Source organism: Phyllobates terribilis, unplaced genomic scaffold (assembly GCF_046119375.1).
Source record: "Phyllobates terribilis strain yellow unplaced genomic scaffold, ASM4611937v1 Scaffold_9__5_contigs__length_417890890, whole genome shotgun sequence".
In the NCBI taxonomy this organism is placed as follows: Eukaryota; Metazoa; Chordata; class Amphibia; order Anura; family Dendrobatidae; genus Phyllobates; species Phyllobates terribilis.
This window is the reverse complement of record NW_027362769.1, coordinates 392,947,669-392,970,063: the sequence shown is the minus strand read 5'-3', so window position 1 is coordinate 392,970,063 and position 22,395 is coordinate 392,947,669. Positions and strand designations below refer to the sequence as shown.

Here is a 22,395-nt window from a genome sequence, read left to right as displayed (position 1 = left end):
ATAGTTCCCCCACAGTCACACCACACACTGTATGATATCCCCATAGTTCCTCCACAGTCACACCACACACTGTATGATGTCCCCATAGTTCCCCCACAGTCACACCACACACTGTATGATGTCCCCATAGTTCCCCCCAGTCACACCACACACTGTATGATGTCCCCATAGTTCCCCCACAGTCACACCACACACTGTATGATGTCCCCATAGTTCCCCCACAGTCACACCACACACTGTATGATGTCCCCATAGTTCCCCACAGTCACACCACACACTGTATGATGTCCCCATACTTCCCCCACAGTCACACCACACACTGTATGATGTCCCCATAGTTCCCCCACAGGCACACCACACACTGTATGATGTCCCCATACTTCCCCCACAGTCACACCACACACTGTATGATGTCCCCATACTTCCCCCACAGTCACACCACACACTGTATGATGTCCCCATAGTTCCCCCACAGGCACACCACACACTGTATGATGTCCCCATAGTTCCCCCCAGTCACACCACACACTGTATGATGTCCCCATAGTTCCCCCACAGTCACACCACACACTGTATGATGTCCCCATAGTTCCCCACAGTCACACCACACACTGTATGATGTCCCCATACTTCCCCCACAGTCACACCACACACTGTATGATGTCCCCATAGTTCCCCCACAGTCACACCACACACTGTATGATGTCCCCATAGTTCCTCCACAGTCACTCCACACACTGTATGATGTCCCCATAGTTCCCCCCAGTCACACCACACACTGTATGATGTCCCCATAGTTCCCCCACAGTCACACCACACACTGTATGATGTCCCCATAGTTCCTCCACAGTCACACCACACACTGTATGATGTCCCCATAGTTCCTCCACAGTCACACCACACACTGTATGATGTCCCCATAGTTCTCCCAGTCACACCACACACTGTATGATGTCCCCATAGTTCCCCCACAGTCACACCACACACTGTATGATGTCCCCATAGTTCCCCCACAGTCACACCACACACTGTATGATGTCCCCATAGTTCCCCCACAGTCACACCACACACTGTATGATGTCCCCATAGTTCCCCCACAGTCACACCACACACTGTATGATGTCCCCATAGTTCCCCCACAGTCACACCACACACTGTATGATGTCCCCATAGTTCCCCCACAGTCACACCACACACTGTATGATGTCCCCATAGTTCACCACAGTCACACCACACACTGTATGATGTCCCCATAGTTCCCCACAATCACACCACACACTGTATGATGTCCCCATAGTTCCCCACAATCACACCACACACTGTATGATGTCCCCATAGTTCCCCACAGTCACACCACACACTGTATGATGTCCCCATAGTTCCCCCACAGTCACACCACACACTGTATGATGTCCCCATAGTTCCCCACAGTCACACCACACACTGTATGATGTCCCCATAGTTCCCCACAGTCACACCACACACTGTATGATGTCCCCATAGTTCCCCCACAGTCACACCACACACTGTATGATGTCCCCATAGTTCCCCCACAGTCACACCACACACTGTATGATGTCCCCATAGTTCTCCACAGTCACACCACACACTGTATGATGTCCCCATAGTTCCCCACAGTCACACCACACACTGTATGATGTCCCCATAGTTCTCCACAGTCACACCACACACTGTATGATGTCCCCATAGTGCCCACAGTCACTCCACACTGTATGATGTCCCCATAGTTCCCCACAGTCACACCACACACTGTATGATGTCCCCATAGTTCCCCCACAGTCACACCACACACTGTATGATGTCCCCATAGTTCTCCACAGTCACACCACACACTGTATGATGTCCCCATAGTGCCCACAGTCACTCCACACTGTATGATGTCCCCATAGTTCCCCCACAGTCACACCACACACTGTATGATGTCCCCATAGTTCCCCCACAGTCACACCACACACTGTATGATGTCCCCATAGTTCTCCACAGTCACACCACACACTGTATGATGTCCCCATAGTTCTCCACAGTCACACCACACACTGTATGATGTCCCCATAGTGCCCAGTCACTCCACACTGTATGATGTCCCCATAGTTCCCCCACAGTCACACCACACTGTATGATGTCCCCATAGTTCCCCACAGTCACACCACACTGTATGATGTCCCCATAGTTCCCCCACAGTCACACCACACACTGTATGATGTCCCCATAGTTCTCCACAGTCACACCACACTGTATGATGTCCCCATAGTTCCCCCACAGTCACACCACACACTGTATGATGTCCCCATAGTTCCCCCACAGTCACACCACACACTGTATGATGTCCCCATAGTTCCCCCACAGTCACATCACACACTGTATGATGTCCCCATAGTTCCCCCACAGTCACACCACACACTGTATGATGTCCCCATAGTTCCCCACAGTCACACCACACACTGTATGATGACCCCATAGTTCCCCACAATCACACCACACACTGTATGATGTCCCCATAGTTCCCCACAGTCACTCCACACACTGTATAATGTCCCCATAGTTCCCCCACAGTCACACCACACACTGTATGATGTCCCCATAGTTCCCCACAGTCACACCACACACTGTATGATGACCCCATAGTTCCCCACAATCACACCACACACTGTATGATGTCCCCATAGTTCCCCACAGTCACACCACACACTGTATAATGTCCCCATAGTTCCCCCACAGTCACACCACACACTGTATGATGTCCCCATAGTTCCCCACAGTCACACCACACACTGTATGATGACCCCATAGTTCCCCACAATCACACCACACACTGTATGATGTCCCCATAGTTCCCCACAGTCACACCACACACGGTATGATGTCCCCATAGTTCCCCCACAGTCACACCACACACTGTATGATGTCCCCATAGTTCCCTCACTGTCACACCACACACTGTATGATGTCCCCATAGTTCCCCCACTGTCACACCACACACTGTATGATGTCCCCATAGTTCCCCCACTGTCACACCACACACTGTATGATGTCCCCATAGTTCCCCCACAGTCACACCACACACTGTATGATGTCCCCATAGTTCCCCACAGTCACACCACACACTGTATGATGTCCCCATAGTTCCCCACAGTCACACCACACACTGTATGATGTCCCCATAGTTCCCCCACAGTCACACCACACACTGTATGATGTCCCCATAGTTCTCCACAGTCACACCACACACTGTATGATGTCCCCATAGTTCCCCCCAGTCACTCCACACTGTATGATGTCCCCATAGTTAGCCACAGTCACACCACACACTGTATGATGTCCCCATAGTTCCCCCACAGTCACACCACACACTGTATGATGTCCCCATAGTTCCCCCACAGTCACACCACACACTGTATGATGTCCCCATAGTTCTCCACAGTCACACCACACACTGTATGATGTCCCCATAGTTCCCCCACAGTCACACCACACACTGTATGATGTCCCCATAGTTCCCCCACAGTCACACCACACACTGTATGATGTCCCCATACTTCTCCACAATCACACCACACACTGTATGATGTCCCCATAGTGCCCCCACAGTCACACCACACTGTATGATGTCCCCATAGTTCCCCCACAGTCACACCACACACTGTATGATGTCCCCATAGTTCTCCACAGTCACACCACACACTGTATGATGTCCCCATAGTGCCCCCACAGTCACACCACACTGTATGATGTCCCCATAGTTCCCCCACAGTCACTCCACACTGTATGATGTCCCCATAGTTCCCCCACAGTCACACCACACTGTATGATGTCCCCATAGTTCCCCACAGTCACACCACACTGTATGATGTCCCCATAGTTCCCCCACAGTCACATCACACACTGTATGATGTCCCCATAGTGCCCACAGTCACTCCACACTGTATGATGTCCCCATAGTTCCCCACAGTCACTCCACACACTGTATGATGACCCCATAGTTCCCCACAATCACACCACACACTGTATGATGTCCCCATAGTTCCCCACAGTCACACCACACACGGTATGATGTCCCCATAGTTCCCCCACAGTCACACCACACACTGTATGATGTCCCCATAGTTCCCTCACTGTCACACCACACACTGTATGATGTCCCCATAGTTCCCTCACTGTCACACCACACACTGTATGATGTCCCCATAGTTCCCCCACAGTCACACCACACACTGTATGATGTCCCCATAGTGCCCCACAGTCACACCACACACTGTATGATGTCCCCATAGTTCCCCACAGTCACACCACACACTGTATGATGTCCCCATAGTTCCCCCACAGTCACACCACACACTGTATGATGTCCCCATAGTTCTCCACAGTCACACCACACACTGTATGATGTCCCCATAGTTCCCCCCAGTCACTCCACACTGTATGATGTCCCCATAGTTAGCCACAGTCACACCACACACTGTATGATGTCCCCATAGTTCCCCCACAGTCACACCACACACTGTATGATGTCCCCATAGTTCCCCCACAGTCACACCACACACTGTATGATGTCCCCATAGTTCCCCCACAGTCACACCACACACTGTATGATGTCCCCATAGTTCTCCACAGTCACACCACACACTGTATGATGTCCCCATAGTTCCCCCCAGTCACTCCACACTGTATGATGTCCCCATAGTTAGCCACAGTCACACCACACACTGTATGATGTCCCCATAGTTCCCCCACAGTCACACCACACACTGTATGATGTCCCCATAGTTCCCCCACAGTCACACCACACACTGTATGATGTCCCCATAGTTCTCCACAGTCACACCACACACTGTATGATGTCCCCATAGTGCCCACAGTCACTCCACACTGTATGATGTCCCCATAGTTCCCCACAGTCACACCACACACTGTATGATGTCCCCATAGTTCCCCCACAGTCACACCACACACTGTATGATGTCCCCATAGTTCTCCACAGTCACACCACACACTGTATGATGTCCCCATAGTGCCCACAGTCACTCCACACTGTATGATGTCCCCATAGTTCCCCCACAGTCACACCACACACTGTATGATGTCCCCATAGTTCCCCCACAGTCACACCACACACTGTATGATGTCCCCATAGTTCTCCACAGTCACACCACACACTGTATGATGTCCCCATAGTGCCCAGTCACTCCACACTGTATGATGTCCCCATAGTTCCCCCACAGTCACACCACACTGTATGATGTCCCCATAGTTCCCCCACAGTCACACCACACACTGTATGATGTCCCCATACTTCTCCACAATCACACCACACACTGTATGATGTCCCCATAGTTCCCCCACAGTCACACCACACACTGTATGATGTCCCCCTAGTTCCCCCACAGTCACACCACACACTGTATGATGTCCCCATAGTTCCCCCACAGTCACATCACACACTGTATGATGTCCCCATAGTTCCCCCACAGTCACACCACACACTGTATGATGTCCCCCTAGTTCCCCCACAGTCACACCACACACTGTATGATGTCCCCATAGTTCCCCCACAGTCACATCACACACTGTATGATGTCCCCATAGTTCCCCACAGTCACACCACACACTGTATGATGACCCCATAGTTCCCCACAATCACACCACACACTGTATGATGTCCCCATAGTTCCCCACAGTCACATCACACACTGTATGATGTCCCCATAGTTCCCCCAGTCACTCCACACACTGTATAATGTCCCCATAGTTCCCCCACAGTCACACCACACACTGTATGATGTCCCCATAGTTCCCCACAGTCACACCACACACTGTATGATGACCCCATAGTTCCCCACAATCACACCACACACTGTATGATGTCCCCATAGTTCCCCACAGTCACACCACACACTGTATAATGTCCCCATAGTTCCCCCACAGTCACACCACACACTGTATGATGTCCCCATAGTTCCCCACAGTCACACCACACACTGTATGATGTCTCCATAGTTCCCCACAGTCACACCACACACTGTATGATGTCTCCATAGTTCCCCACAGTCACACCACACACTGTATGATGTCCCCATAGTTCCCCCACAGTCACACCACACACTGTATGATGTCCCCATAGTTCCCCCACTGTCACACCACACACTGTATGATGTCCCCATAGTTCCCCCACTGTCACACCACACACTGTATGATGTCCCCATAGTTCCCCCACAGTCACACCACACATGGTATGATGTCCCCCACAAGTACTGATAGGAAAGAAAAAATAGCTCAGCAGACAGTATCACACAGGAGAGGATCAGATACGCGGCTCAGCAGACAGTATCACAGGATCGGATTAGATACACGGCTCAGCAGACAGTATCACACAGGAGAGGATCAGATACGCGGCTCAGCAGACAGTATCACACAGGATAGGATTAGATACACGGCTCAGCAGACAGTATCACACAGGATGGGATTAGATACACGGCTCAGCAGACAGTATCACACAGGAGAGGATTAGATACACGGCTCAGCAGACAGTATCACAGGATCGGATTAGATACATGGCTCAGAAGACAGGATAGGATAAGATACACGGCTCAGCAGACAGTATCACACAGGATCGGATTAGATACACGGCTCAGCAGACAGTATCACACAGGAGAGGATTAGATACACGGCTCAGAAGACAGTATCACACAGGAGAGGATCAGGTACACGGCTCAGCAGACAGTATCACAGGATCGGATTAGATACATGGCTCAGAAGACAGGATAGGATTAGATACACGGCTCAGCAGACAGTATCACACAGGAGAGGTAGATACACGGCTCAGCAGACAGTATCACACAGGAGAGGATTAGATACACGGCTCAGCAGACAGTATCACACAGGATGGGATTAGATACACGGCTCAGCAGACAGTATCACACAGGAGAGGATTAGATACACGGCTCAGAAGACAGGATAGGATAAGATACACGGCTCAGCAGACAGTATCACACAGGATAGGATAAGATACACGGCTCAGCAGACAGTATCACACAGGATAGGATTAGATACACGGCTCAGCAGACAGTATCACACAGGATAGGATTAGATACACGGCTCAGCAGACAGTATCACACAGGATAGGATTAGATACACGGCTCAGCAGACAGTATCACACAGGATAGGATTAGGTACACGGCTCAGCAGACAGTATCGCACAGGAGAGGATTAGATACACGGCTCAGCAGACAGTATCACACAGGAGAGGATTAGATACACGGCTCAGCAGACAGTATCACACAGGAGAGGATTAGATACACGGCTCAGGAGACAGTATCACACAGGAGAGGATTAGATACACAGCTCAGCAGACAGTATCACACAGGAGAGGATTAGATACACGGCTCAGGAGACAGTATCACACAGGAGAGGATTAGATACACGGCTCAGCAGACAGTATCACACAGGAGAGGATTAGATACACGGCTCAGCAGACAGTATCACACAGGATAGGATTAGATACACGGCTCAGCAGACAGTATCACACAGGAGAGGATTAGATACACGGCTCAGCAGACAGTATCACACAGGAGAGGATTAGATACACAGCTCAGCAGACAGTATCACACAGGAGAGGATTAGATACACGGCTCAGCAGACAGTATCACACAGGATAGGATTAGATACACGGCTCAGCAGCAGTATCACACAGGAGAGGATTAGATACACGGCTCAGCAGACAGTATCACACAGGATAGGATTAGATACACGGCTCAGGAGACAGTATCACACAGGAGAGGATTAGATACACGGCTCAGGAGACAGTATCACACAGGAGAGGATTAGATACACGGCTCAGCAGACAGTATCACACAGGAGAGGATTAGATACACGGCTCAGCAGACAGTATCACACAGGAGAGGATTAGATACATAGGTACACCAGAAAATATCACGATAGGATTACAGTGCCTTGAAAATGTATTAATAGCCCATTTACTTTTCCATTTTTTCACATTACTCCCAAATACATAAATGTTTTATGGGATTTTCAGTAGTATTTGTGACGTGTTAGGCTGTGTGCCCACGATGTGTTTTTTAAACATTTCCGCACCAGAAATTCCACTGCAGAAACGCTTAAAAAACGCTTGGTTGAAGGTCTGCCATGTTCCCCAATGATAATCCGCTTGTGCTGTGCACATGCTGTGGAAATTTCCGCTGCGGATTATCACTGTGAAAAAATCCGCAGCACTACAAATTATTTTGCAGAATCGCGGCCTTTTCGCCGCCATTGACTTCCATTGGAACACATGACATCCGCATCACTGCATCTTCAGATGTGGATACCATGCAGTTCAATGTGCGGATGGTACCCGGGTGTGGAGGACAGGAGACTCTCCTCTGGACCCGGGTACCATAGAACCTGTAAAAAAAAGAATAAAATAAAAAATATACATTATACTTACCTTCTGATGGCCCCCGGTCTCCTTAGCGATCCGTCCTGGCTTGCCGGCAGCTCGCGATGGTCTGAAAAGGACCTGCCATGTTGTCATTTAGTCATGTGACGGGTCATGTGACCGCTGACGTCAGCAGTTACGTGACCTGTCACATGAATAAATGACGTCATAGAAGGTCCTTTTACACAATCGCGAGACACCGGGAAGACCAGACACATCTGATAAGGAGGGGGCCATCGGAAGGTGAGTATATGTTTTTTTTTATTTTTTACCATCTTTATTCTTTTTTTTAACTAACTTGGTCACACTATATAAAATGAATGCTGGTTGCATGGATTGCATGCACAATCCGCATGTAAAATCCGCATGTACAATCCGCATGTGTTTTTTTCTGGCAGGGAGATGCAGAAACGCTCAGGAAAAATCCGGAGCATTTCTGCATCGTGGGCACATAGCCTAAAGGAAGTGATACAGGGTTTTCTAAGTATTTTAAAAATATAAATCTGAGAATTGTGAGTAGCTTTTGTATTCAGCCTCCCCACAGCATGATGCGGACACCACCATGTGTGATTGTGGGAATGGTGTTTTCACGGTGATGTGCAATGTTTGTTTTCCATCACACAGTGTTTTGCGTTTAGTCCAAAGAGTTGTGCTTTGGTCTCATCTGACCATGTAGGGGACACAGCAAGCATGTGGAAGGTGCCCTAGTCAGATGAGACCAAAATAGAACTGAGGAGCTGTATCATAAGCGCACACGTACTGGTGAGTTACCAGAGAAATGTGTTACAGGAGAAAAAATATATCTCAGCTGACTCCGCAGAGGGCTGAGCCTGGAGAAAAAAAATCCATTGTGCTCAGTCAAGATTTATTTCTTCTTTTGTCACAGCACTTCTACAGCAGCTCACCGGTATGTGAGCTTATAACACAGCTCCTCTGTCAGTTGAGACACAGGTTTCAGGCGCTGTGTTTCTTCAGACTTCAGCCCTTCCTTACACATTACTATGATAAGTTGCTGTTTGAATTATGTGATGGGAACAATTTTATTACATTCTTGGAGGACCCTATTAATGTAAAAAAAAAAGGTGTAAACTAAATACAAGAACTTTTTTTTTTTTTTGAAATTCAGAAATTTGTAAAAAGGAAAAAAAAAAATTGGCACCATTTTCTGAGACCTGTAACATTCTCATTTTTATCTCTATAAAACTGTGTGAGGGTTTGTTTTTAGCTGTTATATTGATATCTACCACAAAATGTTATCACATTTTGATCTTATTTTTTATTGCATTTTTGGGTCAAATGACTGGAAAAGCTTAATTTTGGCATTTCATTTTTTTTCTCTTTATTGCTTTTACCATATGGGTGAATTAATTTTACATTTTGATAGCTTGGACTTTTATGGACGTGGAAATATTACATTTTTTTATTTTCAATTTTTTACATTTTTAAATAGGGGAAAATGAAGGATTCAAATTGTTTTTTATTTTAATATTTTTAGTAACTTTTTTTGACTTTGTTAAGTTCCCTTACCGATCGCTGGTTCTATATAAGGTGCGGTAGATCACTCAGCAGCACATAGAGTTAGACACAGGAACACTGTCTCTTTAAATCTTCCGCTGGTTTATTAAGAGTACTGCATAAACCACAGCAATGTTAGCAAAACAAACACGGCTTTCCCGGCTTAATAGTAATACAAAAACATTACGTATGGTACAGTTCTTGTTGCTACGGGAAACCACCCGCTTCAGGAACACACACAAGGTTTAGCTTTCCTTCACGGGCAATACAGCTCCAGAGCTTTCACCTCCAGACCCACACACACAGCTCTAGAAAGCTGAGCATTTATCCTCTGTACTCCTCTCACTCTACAGATGTTCAATCATCCTAGCACTAAACATGGCTGATTAACCCCTCTAAGCACTTTGTGTGCTGGATCATTTTTCCTAGGTTTATATTACTGAGGCTAACAACCTCAGTGCTACATATCTCCCCTCCAGTACTTTGCCAGTGACTTTGTCACAAAGGGTATTGGAGTACACGATAGAAATCATGGTCTCCTACTTTCCGGTCCGATGGGCATGGCTTCGGACTCTCCACTCCTCCCCTTGGCTGCTGATTGGCGCCGATGACACCTCCTGCGTCATCCTCATCACCGTGAGAAATTTTGCGCCTGCGCAGCACGCTTTGCCCAATGGCGGGCAAAGCCGAAAAATAGAAGTGCACATGATTTCCAGCTCACGTACCTGAAGGATTTTGTGGCCATTGCGGTGCACACTTCTGTTTCTCGGCTTTGCCCGCAGTTGGGCATAGCATACTGCGCAGGCGCGAGACACAATTTTGTCTGCGCAGGCGCAATATTTCTCACGGCGATGAGGATGACGAAGGAGGCGTCATTAATGTCAAGGACGGCGAGCAGCAGCCGTGGGGAAGGAGTGGAGAGTCTGAAGCCATGACTATCAGACCAGATGGACCCGATTAGAATACAACGCAGGAGAAATTGAAAAGGCTTTTCGGTGGTATACAGGGGTAGTCAGGGGGGGGTTACATAAGGATTTGGAGAAAGCAGTGCAGACACTGAATAAGTTGATATTTTAAGCGGATGTGTGACAAATTTAGTGACAGGTTTATTTAAAAGGTTAACAGCAGTGATCGGTGCTCATACCCGATCACTTCTGTTAGAGGCAGATGATGGCTGTGTAACACAGTCATCATCTGCTGTGATCGATGCCGGCTCAGCTCCTGAGCTCACATCATACACGGGGAGCCGGTGCGTCCAATATCGGGACGGTGCGAGTCTCCCAAAGTTCCCCTCTCCCATTCTGTCTCCCGGAGAATACATATTGCATAAAAAACAAGCGCCAAGTAAAAAGGCAGCATCATTGCTGTTAGTGACTATAACCCATAAAATATCTTTCTTTATGTGCAATGACGAAGATTGAGATAAGGGAAAAGGGATTTGCAGGTCGCTGTCTCAGTCCTCGAAGTGGAAGGTCAGGTCGGTATCAGCCATCTCCCTTTTATAATACTCATCAAATAATTCATTTTGAGCCACCGTGAGATGGACCTTCCAGTCTCCGCAAACCCCTAAAAAGGCAGAAATACAGGATTGAACAATCATAAATACCACCAGCATCAGCACTGATACTCCCCAGAAGCACGTGATACCTTTCCTCATGAAGGGAGAGATGTTGTGGTCCATGACGGAGGAAGGGATGGAGCGGTAGTTGGCCATGTCGTTGTCTTTCATGGCCTTGAAGGTGGTGCGCTGATTGATCTTTTCCAGAACATCTTCGGGTAGATCCTTCCCTATGAACTTCATCACCTTCCTCATCTCACGGTCTTGGTCCTGCACCAAATAGATAGTAAGAGTTTAGAGCTTTTCCCAGCTCCTTGTCTAATACCGTCCTCCTCTTTACTGTCACTCTGCTGCGGTGTTGGACTGTGCTGGTTGTGGGTTGTACACATGCGTCAATCAGATGCCTGAGCAATTGGATTTCCATACGACTGAAGAAAGGAGCCACAGAGAAAGGAGGAGAAAAAGATAGTGGTGGAGAAAAAGCGAGAAGAGGAGCCACAGAGACGAGCCACATATAGTAGAGGAGAAATAGAGAAGAGGAGCCACAAATAGTGATGGAGGAAAAGAGAAGAGTAGCCACAGAGAAGAGCCACAAATAGATAAGTCACATAAAGAGGAGGTGCCACAAAGAAAGGAGGAGAAAAAGATAGTGGTGGAGAAAAAGCGAGAAGAGGAGCCACAGAGACAAGCCACAAATAGAGGAAAAAATGAGAAGAGGAGCCACAAATAGTGATGGAGGAAAAGAGAAGAGGAGCCACAGAGATGAGCCACAAATAGATAAGTCACATAAAGAGGAGGTGCCACAAAGAAAGGAGAAACCACAAATAAGGGAGGAGAAAAACAGAAGAGGAGCTAAAGACAGAGGAGAAGCCACAAATATTGTTGGAGAATAAGAGAAGAGGAGCCACAGAGACAAGCCACAAATAGAGGAAAAAATGAGAAGAAGAGCCACAAATAGTAGAGGAGAAAAAGAGAAGAGGAGCCACAAATAGATGAGTCATGTAAGGAGGAGGATCAACAAAGAAAGGAGAAACCACAAACAGTGGAGGAGAAGAGTAGAGAGAGGAGCCACAAATAATGTTGAAGGAAAAGAGAAGGGGAGCCACAAAGAATGGAGGAGAAAAACAGAAGAGGAGCCACAAAGAGGAGGATCCACAAATAGTGGTGGAGAAAACGAAAGAAGAGGAGCCACAGAGAGGGGAGAAGTCACAAACAGTGATGGAGAAAAAGAGAAGAGGAGCCACAGAGAGGAGGATCCACAAATAGTGGTGGAGAAAACGAAAGAAGAGGAGCCACAGAGAGGGGAGAAGTCACAAACAGTGATGGAGAAAAAGAGAAGAGGAGCCACAGAGAGGGGCGAAGTCACAAACAGTGATGGAGAAAAAGAGAAGAGGAGCCACAGAGAGGAGGATCCACAAATAGTGGTGGAGAAAAAGAAAGAAGAGGAGCCACAGAGAGGGGAGAAGTCACAAACAGTGATGGAGAAAAAGAGAAGAGGAGCCACAGAGAGGGGAGAAGTCACAAACAGTGATGGAGAAAAAGAGAAGAGGAGCCACAGAGAGGAGGATCCACAAATAGTGGTGGAGAAAAAGAAAGAAGAGGAGCCACAGAGAGGGGAGAAGTCACAAACAGTGATGGAGAAAAAGAGAAGAGGAGACACAGAGAGGGGAGAAGTCACAAACAGTGATGGAGAAAAAGAGAAGAGGAGCCACAGAGAGGAGGATCCACAAATAGTGGTAGAGAAAAAGAAAGAAGAGGAGCCACAGAGAGGGGAGAAGTCACAAACAGTGATGGAGAAAAAGAGAAGAGGAGCCACAGAGAGACAAGGAGCCACAAATAGAGGAGAAAAAGAGAAGAGGAGCCACAGAGAGACAAGGAGCCACAAATAGAGGAGAAAAAGAGAGTAAAAGAGACACACACAGAAAAGCCACAAATAGTGGTGCAGAAAAAGAAAAGTGGAGCCATCTTTAGTCACCCTGATAACGTTCACTCTGCCCGTCTAATACAACCCAAACATCTAATTTTTCTACATAAGGCCGTGTCCATGCACCTAATCCACACCGGGTCTATGACATGCTATTAAGGATTACTGGAATTGATAACTATATCTCCCACCTCTAACATGTCCTCGTAGAAGAGGTAGAGGATGTCTTTCTGATGTCTGATCTTCCACCAGCCCTTCACGTGATCACTCCAAGGCCCAAAGGCAACTAAGGGGAAAAAGGTGAAGGATAATCAATAACGAGGTCAAAGTGTGAATAATCACAAAAACAGGAAGGTTTCCAGTGCATGATGAGAGTCGTAGTTTCTTAATAGATGGGGGATCACAGTCTTCAGACTACCAGTATAGTAACTGGGCCCAGTAAATCAAGGATATATTTATCAGGATCCAAGAAGGTTACAGTCCAGGATCCGTTATAGGATTTAACCCCCTATGTTACCAGCTTGTTGTCACACCACGTGTGGGTATATTATATGTACCTTTCCCTTCTATGAACGTGTGTAGGTATTCTTCAAAAGTCCCCGGATCTGGGTGCACAACAGCCATACGATAGAAATGATAATACGACACCAATACGTCCTTAGGATTACGAGCCATGTAAATGATCTACAGAAGAAGAGACCAAAACAAAGTTACTGAAATACTCTGCAGTGAGAAGGCGAAGAGGAAAAAGCAGATCTTTACAATTGTAGGTGTGATCGGCTCAGCAGCAAGTTGTAAAGAATAAAAGATGGTCCTGGATATTCAGCGACAGAGTGTGACCAAGGTTTACAGAAGGATAGATGGACCCTTTATAGCAGTACAGTACGAGAAGAGTCTACAGAAGGACTTATGGGTAAGTGTTAGCACTAGAGTATGGCCAAGACCTACGATAGTATAGATGGACCCAATATAGCATATAGATCATTTTCCATTGCTGCTTTTTCGCGACTTGAATAAGATTACGAGATACCATCTGACAGCTATAGAAGGTGTATGACAAGAGATCCAGGCTCTAAAACACAAACGATAGACATAGTTGGGGCAGTACGATAGACTTCGGATGGAAAAGTCTGTATACAAAGAACATAGGTCACATCTAAAATAGGAGGAAAAAAACAGGACTTCCATGGAGACAAAGACCAAGGTTTACAGCAAGAGATACAGGCCACGGAGAACGTGAGAAGAAGACCTACGCAGACGACAAGAGAATAAGGAAATGAAGGCTCCACGTCACTCCAGACTGATCAGGAAGACGCAGGGTTGTGATCAGTCTCACTTCGTTCTTCCAGTACCTTGCATTTCTTTCCCCAGAAGCTTCTTGGCAGGACGTTCACGGGTAAATGAGATTTGATGATGCGTGGAGACTCCCGTGCATTCAGGATCTCAGTTCCTGAGGGAGAGGTAACAAGTTGGACTTGTAAAATAAGAGAACGTGTCTGACAATAAGAGAAGTAGACTCATGGAAGATACACGGCCAATGGTTCATCCAGTTCACCGGAGCTTCTGACTTGGTGTAACCTGGTCATTTGTAGAGAAGATAAACCATTGTGACGCCAATTACCTGTGGGCATGTCGGGCACCGCATACTCCAGAAAAGGCACCCGCTCATATATGGCTCCACGTTGGGTTTTCGTTACATCTCCATTATGTAACATTAAGTCCAAAATCTCACTCATCCACGTGGTACCTGTTAGGAGGCAACATGTGTTGAGCATGGACATAAGTCATACATGTATGTTAATATCCAAATCACCTGGATATAATCAGTAGTTATACCCCAGGATGATGCTCTTAGCATTTTATATTATACCTCACCTGATGGTCTCACCTGATTTAGGGTAGGTAACTATCAGCAGATCCTCATCTCTGGCCTGGAAGCTCTGAACATTCTCCCAGTTTTCTGCAAAGGGTCCCAGGGTGGGCATCCCACTCACTACTTTTATTGGAGGGCGATCACCCATGTCTGCAACCTAGGAGATAGATGGAGAGCCTTTACAAGAGGTGCGAGATCTGGAGAGAAGTAGGAATACAACTTGAGAGGTGAGAAGGATGTAAGAAGTGATGTAACGCAGGATCGGCAGAGTATAATAATAATGTACTAATTAACGCTTTGAGCACTCCACCCTGATGCCGCAGGTGGTTTTAATTGCAGCAGGATCTTACTTTCCCACACATAAGCAGACGGATGTCCCTTAGAGAGGTGTTCACATTGATAGGGTCCTGACATTGAGAAACGCCTTATCGCGGCCGTCGGGTACACATGAATTGGGCAATTTATGCGCTAAGATTTCTCATTTATTTCTATATTCCACAGCAGTAATGCTATTCATATTTCATACTTCATAATTATATACTAAGCGTTACAGAGTGCTACTTTGTTTGTTAATTGTATATGGCGGTAGCTCCCCCTAGTAAGCACCTGTTCACACCTATTTCTTGTATTGGATGTGTCAGTCAGTTTTTTCTGTTTCTTTGTTTTGTTAGACAAGCCTAATCAACTCCTCAAAAGGTCATCTCTTCCGATAGTGGCGAATATGTGCGTCCGGAGACCACATCGACAAACTAAAGGTCACACATTTGACTAACGATGGCCAATTTTAATGAGTTTGGCCGACAATTTATGGCGTCAAGAGACTCCTGACCGTCACCCGACAGATGATGACCAATTTCAGAGTGTCAATCTTTTTTGTTGTCTGAGAGACAAGCAGCCTCCACAAGCGTCTGGCAGCCTCCACAAGCGTCTGGCAGCCTCCACAAGCGCCTGGCAGCCTCCAGAACTGCCTGGCAGCCTCCACAAGTGCCTGGCAGCCTCCACAAGTGCCTGGCAGCCTCCACAAGTGCCTGGCAGCCTCCACAAGTGCCTGGCAGCCTCCACAAGTGTCTGGCAGCCTCCAGAACTGTCTGGCAGCCTCCAGAACTGTCTGGCAACCTCCACAAGTGTCTGGCAACCTCCACAAGTGTCTGGCAACCTCCACAAGTGTCTGGCAACCTCTAGAACTGTATGGCAGCCTCCAGAAGTGTCTGACAACCTCCAGAAGTGTCTGGCAACCTCTTTCTCATAGAGATCACTGAAGCACTCACTATAGGGAGCTCTCCAGATAGCGGTCACCAAACAATTAGTCAAACAGGCTGTCTAAAGCATATGTGGTGCTTTGTCAGGTCAGTATGGCTCTGAGGGAAGTCCCAGAGTCAGCATTTATTCATACCAAGCAGTTCAAACCTGGGGAATATATTTATAAGTTGATATCACCTGCAATAGCAAATTCCAGTATTTCAGCAAGAGCCATTGTTTCTCAGAAGGTCAAAAAGTCACGGTCTCTTGGAGTACTGTCAACATATGTGCAAGCAAATCTGTGGTGTAAACCCATGCAAGTCATATTTTCCCAAGCATTACAGATTGGCAGATTAATATGATAACTAAGACTATGTGCACACAGCGGGTTTTAGACACTTAGAGCAGCCGCCGAGTCTTCCAAACCAAAGACTTCAGGAAAACGCCAACTTTGTTTTAACCTTAAGCATCTTCAGTGACATTTTCCTTCAACATTTTCGGGACGGCTCCACCACCAAAATTGTAAGAGCTTTCCGAGCAGAGTCCTTCACCTCTAGGGTCTGTTTGCATTTGGTAAAGTTTACACAAGCGCTAATCTTCTACGGACTGACTCCTAAGGGCGCTTTCACCCTGCATTGGGTGTCCCTGTCGGGGCATACATTCGAAATCCCTGGCAAAACGGGGTCCAGACTTATGCTCCGATACCAAATACCAAGCAAATAAAATAGACTTAAAAAAGGCACAAATTAAAAGAATAATTTGGCACAAAACTGTCTAAAAACACCACAAACTAGTCCTAAAAAAGTGCAAATCCAATAAAGATTAAACTCCACATCATTAAACATTTTGCACCAAAAAACTGAAGTAAAACTTTTGCAAATTTCATAATGCATTTGCATATCATGTATTTGTGCAAGAACTTAATGTTTAAGTGGTTTTAGCAAGGAAGGGCTCGTCCTGGGGTGTAAATACCAGCAACACGCAGTACGAAACTGAAATACATTTCTTACACTGGCGCAAGCCTCTGAATGAATTATATTCTTGTACATAGGGGCAGTATTATAGTAGTTATATTCTTGTACATAGGGAGCAGTATTATAGTAGTTATATTCTTGTACATAGGGAGCAGTATTATAGTAGTTATATTCTTGTACATAGGGGGCAGTATTATAGTAGTTATATTCTTGTACATAGGAGCAGTATTATAGTAGTTATATTCTTGTACATAGGGGGCAGTATTATAGTAGTGATATTCTTGTACATAGGGGCAGTATTATAGTAGTTATATTTTTGTACATAGGGGGCAGTATCATAGTAGTTATATTCTTGAACACAGGGGGCAGTATTATAGTAGTTATATTCTTGTACATAGGAGCAGTATTATAGTAGTTATATTCTTGTACATAGGAGCAGTATTATAGTAGTTATATTTTTGTACATAGGGGGCAGTATCATAGTAGTTATATTCTTGTACACAGGGGGCAGTATTATAGTAGTTATATTCTTGTACATAGGGGCAGTATTATAGTAGGTATATTCTTGTACATAGGAGCAGTATTATAGTAGTTATATTTTTGTACATAGGGGGCGGTATCATAGTAGTTATATTCTTGTACACAGGGGGCAGTATTATAGTAGTTATATTCTTGTACATAGGGGGCAGTATTATAGTAGTTATATTCTTGTACATAGGAGCAGTATTATAGTAGTTATATTCTTGTACATAGGGGCAGTATTATAGTAGTTATATTCTTGTACATAGGAGCAGTATTATAGTGGTTATATTCTTGTACATAGGGGCAGTATTATAGTAGTTATATTCTTGTACATAGGGGCAGTATTATAGTAGTTATATTCTTGTACATAGGGGCAGTATTATAGTAGTTATATTCTTGTACATAGGTGCAGTATTATTGTAGTTATATTCTTATACATAGGAGCAGTATTATAGTAGTTATATTCTTATACATAGGAACAGTATTATAGTAGTTATATTCTTGTATATAGGGGCAGTATTATAGTAGTTATATTCTTGTATATAGGGGCAGTATTATAGTAGTTATATTCCTGTACATAGGAGCAGTATTATAGTAGTTATATTCTTGTACATAGGAGCAGTATTATAGTAGTTATATTCTTGTACATAGGGACAGTATTATAGTAGTTATATTCTTGTATATAGGGGCAGAATTATAGTAGTTATATTCTGGTACATAGGTAGCAGTATTATAGTAGTTATATTCTTGTACATAGGGACAGTATTATAGTAGTTATATTCTTGTACATAGGGACAGTATTATAGTAGTTATATTCTTGTACATAAAGGGCAGTATTATTGTAGTTATATTCTTGCACATAGGAGCAGTAATATAGTAGTTATATTCTTGTACATAGGAGCTGTATTATAGTAGTTATATTCTTGTACATAGGGACAGTATTATAGTAGTTATATTCTTGTACATAGGGGGCAGTATTATTGCAGTTATATTCTTGTACATAGGGAGCAGTATTATAGTAGTTATAATCTTGTACATAGGGGGCAGTATTATAGTAGTTATATTCTTGTACATAGGAGCAGTATTATAGTAGTTATATTCTTGTATATAGGGGCAGTATTATAGTAGTTATATTCTTGTATATAGGGGCAGTATTATAGTAGTTATATTCCTGTACATAGGAGCAGTATTATAGTAGTTATATTCTTGTACATAGGAGCAGTATTATAGTAGTTATATTCTTGTACATAGGAGCAGTATTATAGTAGTTATATTCTTGTACATAGGGACAGTATTATAGTAGTTATATTCTTGTATATAGGGGCAGAATTATAGTAGTTATATTCTGGTACATAGGTAGCAGTATTATAGTAGTTATATTCTTGTACATAGGGACAGTATTATAGTAGTTATATTCTTGTACATAGGGACAGTATTATAGTAGTTATATTCTTGTACATAGGAGCAGTATTATAGTAGTTATATTCTTGTATATAGGGGCAGTATTATAGTAGTTATATTCTTGTACATAGGAGCAGTATTATAGTAGTTATATTCTTGTACATAAGGGGCAGTATTATTATAGTTATATTCTTGTACATAGGGGGCAGTATTATAGTAGTTATATTCTTGTACATAGGAGCATTATTATAGTAGTTATATTCTTGTATATAGGGGCAGTATTGTAGTAGTTATATTCTTGTACATAAGGGGCAGTATTATTGTAGTTATATTCTTGTACATAGGAGCAGTATTAGAGTAGTTATATTCTTGTACATAGGAGCAGTATTAGAGTAGTTATATTCTTGCACATAGGGAGCAGTATTATAGTAGTTATATTCTTGCACATAGGGAGCAGTATTATAGTAGTTATATTCTTGTACATAGGGGGCAGTATTATAGTAGTTATATTCTTGTACATAGGGGGCAGTATTATAGTAGTTATATTCTTGTACATAGGAGCAGTATTATAGTAGTTTTATTCTTGTACATAAGGGGCAGTATTATTGTAGTTATATTCTTGTACATAGGAGCAGTATTAGAGTAGTTATATTCTTGCACATAGGGAGCAGTATTATAGTAGTTATATTCTTGCACATAGGGAGCAGTATTATAGTAGTTATATTCTTGTACATAGGAGCAGTATTATAGTAGTTATATTCTTGTATATAGGAGCAGTATTATAGTAGTTATATGCTTATACATAGGGAGCAGTATTATAGTAGTTATATTCTTGCACATAGGGAGCAGTAATATAGTAGTTATATTCTTGCACATAGGGAGCAGTATTATAGTAGTTATATTCTTGTACATAGGAGCAGTATTATAGTAGTTATATTCTTGTATATAGGAGCAGTATTATAGTAGTTATATTCTTGTACATAGGAGCAGTATTATAGTAGTTATATTCTTGTATATAGGGGCAGTATTATAGTATTTATATTCTTGTATATAGGGGCAGTATTATAGTAGTTATATTCCTGTACATAGGAGCAGTATTATAGTAGTTATATTCTTGTACATAGGAGCAGTATTATAGTAGTTATATTCTTGTACATAGGAGCAGTATTATAGTAGTTATATTCTTGTACATAGGGACAGTATTATAGTAGTTATATTCTTGTATATAGGGGCAGAATTATAGTAGTTATATTCTGGTACATAGGTAGCAGTATTATAGTAGTTATATTCTTGTACATAGGAGCAGTATTATAGTAGTTATATTCTTGTACATAGGGGCAGTATTATAGTAGTTATATTCTTGTACATAGGAGCAGTATTATAGTAGTTATATTCTTGTACATAGGGGCAGTATTATAGTAGTTATATTCTTGTACATAGGGGCAGTATTATAGTAGTTATATTCTTGTACATAGGGGCAGTATTATAGTAGTTATATTCTTGTACATAGGGGCAGTATTATAGTAATTATATTGTTGTACATAAGGGCAGTATTATAGTAGTTATATTCTTGTACATAGGGGGCAGTATTATAGTAGTTATATTCTTGTACATAGGAGCAGTATTATTGTAGTTATATTCTTATACATAGGAGCAGTATTATAGTAGTTATATTCTTATACATAGGAGCAGTATTATAGTAGTTATATTCTTGTACATAGGAGCAGTATTATAGTAGTTATATTCTTGTATATAGGGGCAGTATTATAGTAGTTATATTCTTGTATATAGGGGCAGTATTATAGTAGTTATATTCCTGTACATAGGAGCAGTATTATAGTAGTTATATTCTTGTACATAGGAGCAGTATTATAGTAGTTATATTCTTGTACATCGGGACAGTATTATAGTAGTTATATTCTTGTATATAGGGGCAGAATTATAGTAGTTATATTCTGGTACATAGGTAGCAGTATTATAGTAGTTATATTCTTGTACATAGGGACAGTATTATAGTAGTTATATTCTTGTACATAGGGACAGTATTATAGTAGTTATATTCTTGTACATAAAGGGCAGTATTATTGTAGTTATATTCTTGTACATAGGAGCCGTAATATAGTAGTTATATTCTTGTACATAGGAGCTGTATTATAGTAGTTATATTCTTGTACATAGGGACAGTATTATAGTAGTTATATTCTTGTACATAGGGGGCAGTATTATTGCAGTTATATTCTTGTACATAGGGAGCAGTATTATAGTAGTTATATTCTTGTACATAGGAGCATTATTATAGTAGTTATATTCTTGTATATAGGGGCAGTATTGTAGTAGTTATATTCTTGTACATAAGGGGCAGTATTATTGTAGTTATATTCTTGTACATAGGAGCAGTATTAGAGTAGTTATATTCTTGCACATAGGGAGCAGTATTATAGTAGTTATATTCTTGTACATAGGAGCAGTATTATAGTAGTTATATTCTTGTACATAGGGGGCAGTATTATAGTAGTTATATTCTTGTACATAGGGGGCAGTATTATAGTAGTTATATTCTTGTACATAGGAGCAGTATTATAGTAGTTTTATTCTTGTACATAAGGGGCAGTATAATAGTAGTTATATTCTTGTACATAAGGGGCAGTATTATTGTAGTTATATTCTTGTACATAGGAGCAGTATTAGAGTAGTTATATTCTTGCACATAGGGAGCAGTATTATAGTAGTTATATTCTTGCACATAGGGAGCAGTATTATAGTAGTTATATTCTTGTACATAGGAGCAGTATTATAGTAGTTATATTCTTGTATATAGGAGCAGTATTATAGTAGTTATATGCTTATACATAGGGAGCAGTATTATAGTAGTTATATTCTTGCACATAGGGAGCAGTAATATAGTAGTTATATTCTTGCACATAGGGAGCAGTATTA

General features: G+C 43.3%; 1 protein-coding gene across 2 annotated transcripts in view; it reads right to left on the bottom strand.

Moving 5' to 3' along the window:
* Positions 1-10,052: 10,052 nt before the first annotated feature.
* LOC141162539 (sulfotransferase 1C2-like) overlaps positions 10,053-22,395 on the bottom strand; it is a 71,974-nt gene continuing 59,631 nt past the window's right edge. For both annotated transcript variants that reach the window (XM_073648738.1, XM_073648739.1), the window contains 7 exons: positions 15,338-15,479; positions 15,071-15,196; positions 14,802-14,899; positions 14,007-14,133; positions 13,641-13,735; positions 11,615-11,795; positions 10,053-11,533 (listed from right to left, as the gene is read on the bottom strand). In XM_073648738.1, the coding sequence (XP_073504839.1) occupies positions 11,421-11,533; positions 11,615-11,795; positions 13,641-13,735; positions 14,007-14,133; positions 14,802-14,899; positions 15,071-15,196; positions 15,338-15,479 (882 nt within the window). In that variant the 3' untranslated portion in view covers positions 10,053-11,420. The remainder of the gene's footprint in view (positions 11,534-11,614; positions 11,796-13,640; positions 13,736-14,006; positions 14,134-14,801; positions 14,900-15,070; positions 15,197-15,337; positions 15,480-22,395) is intronic.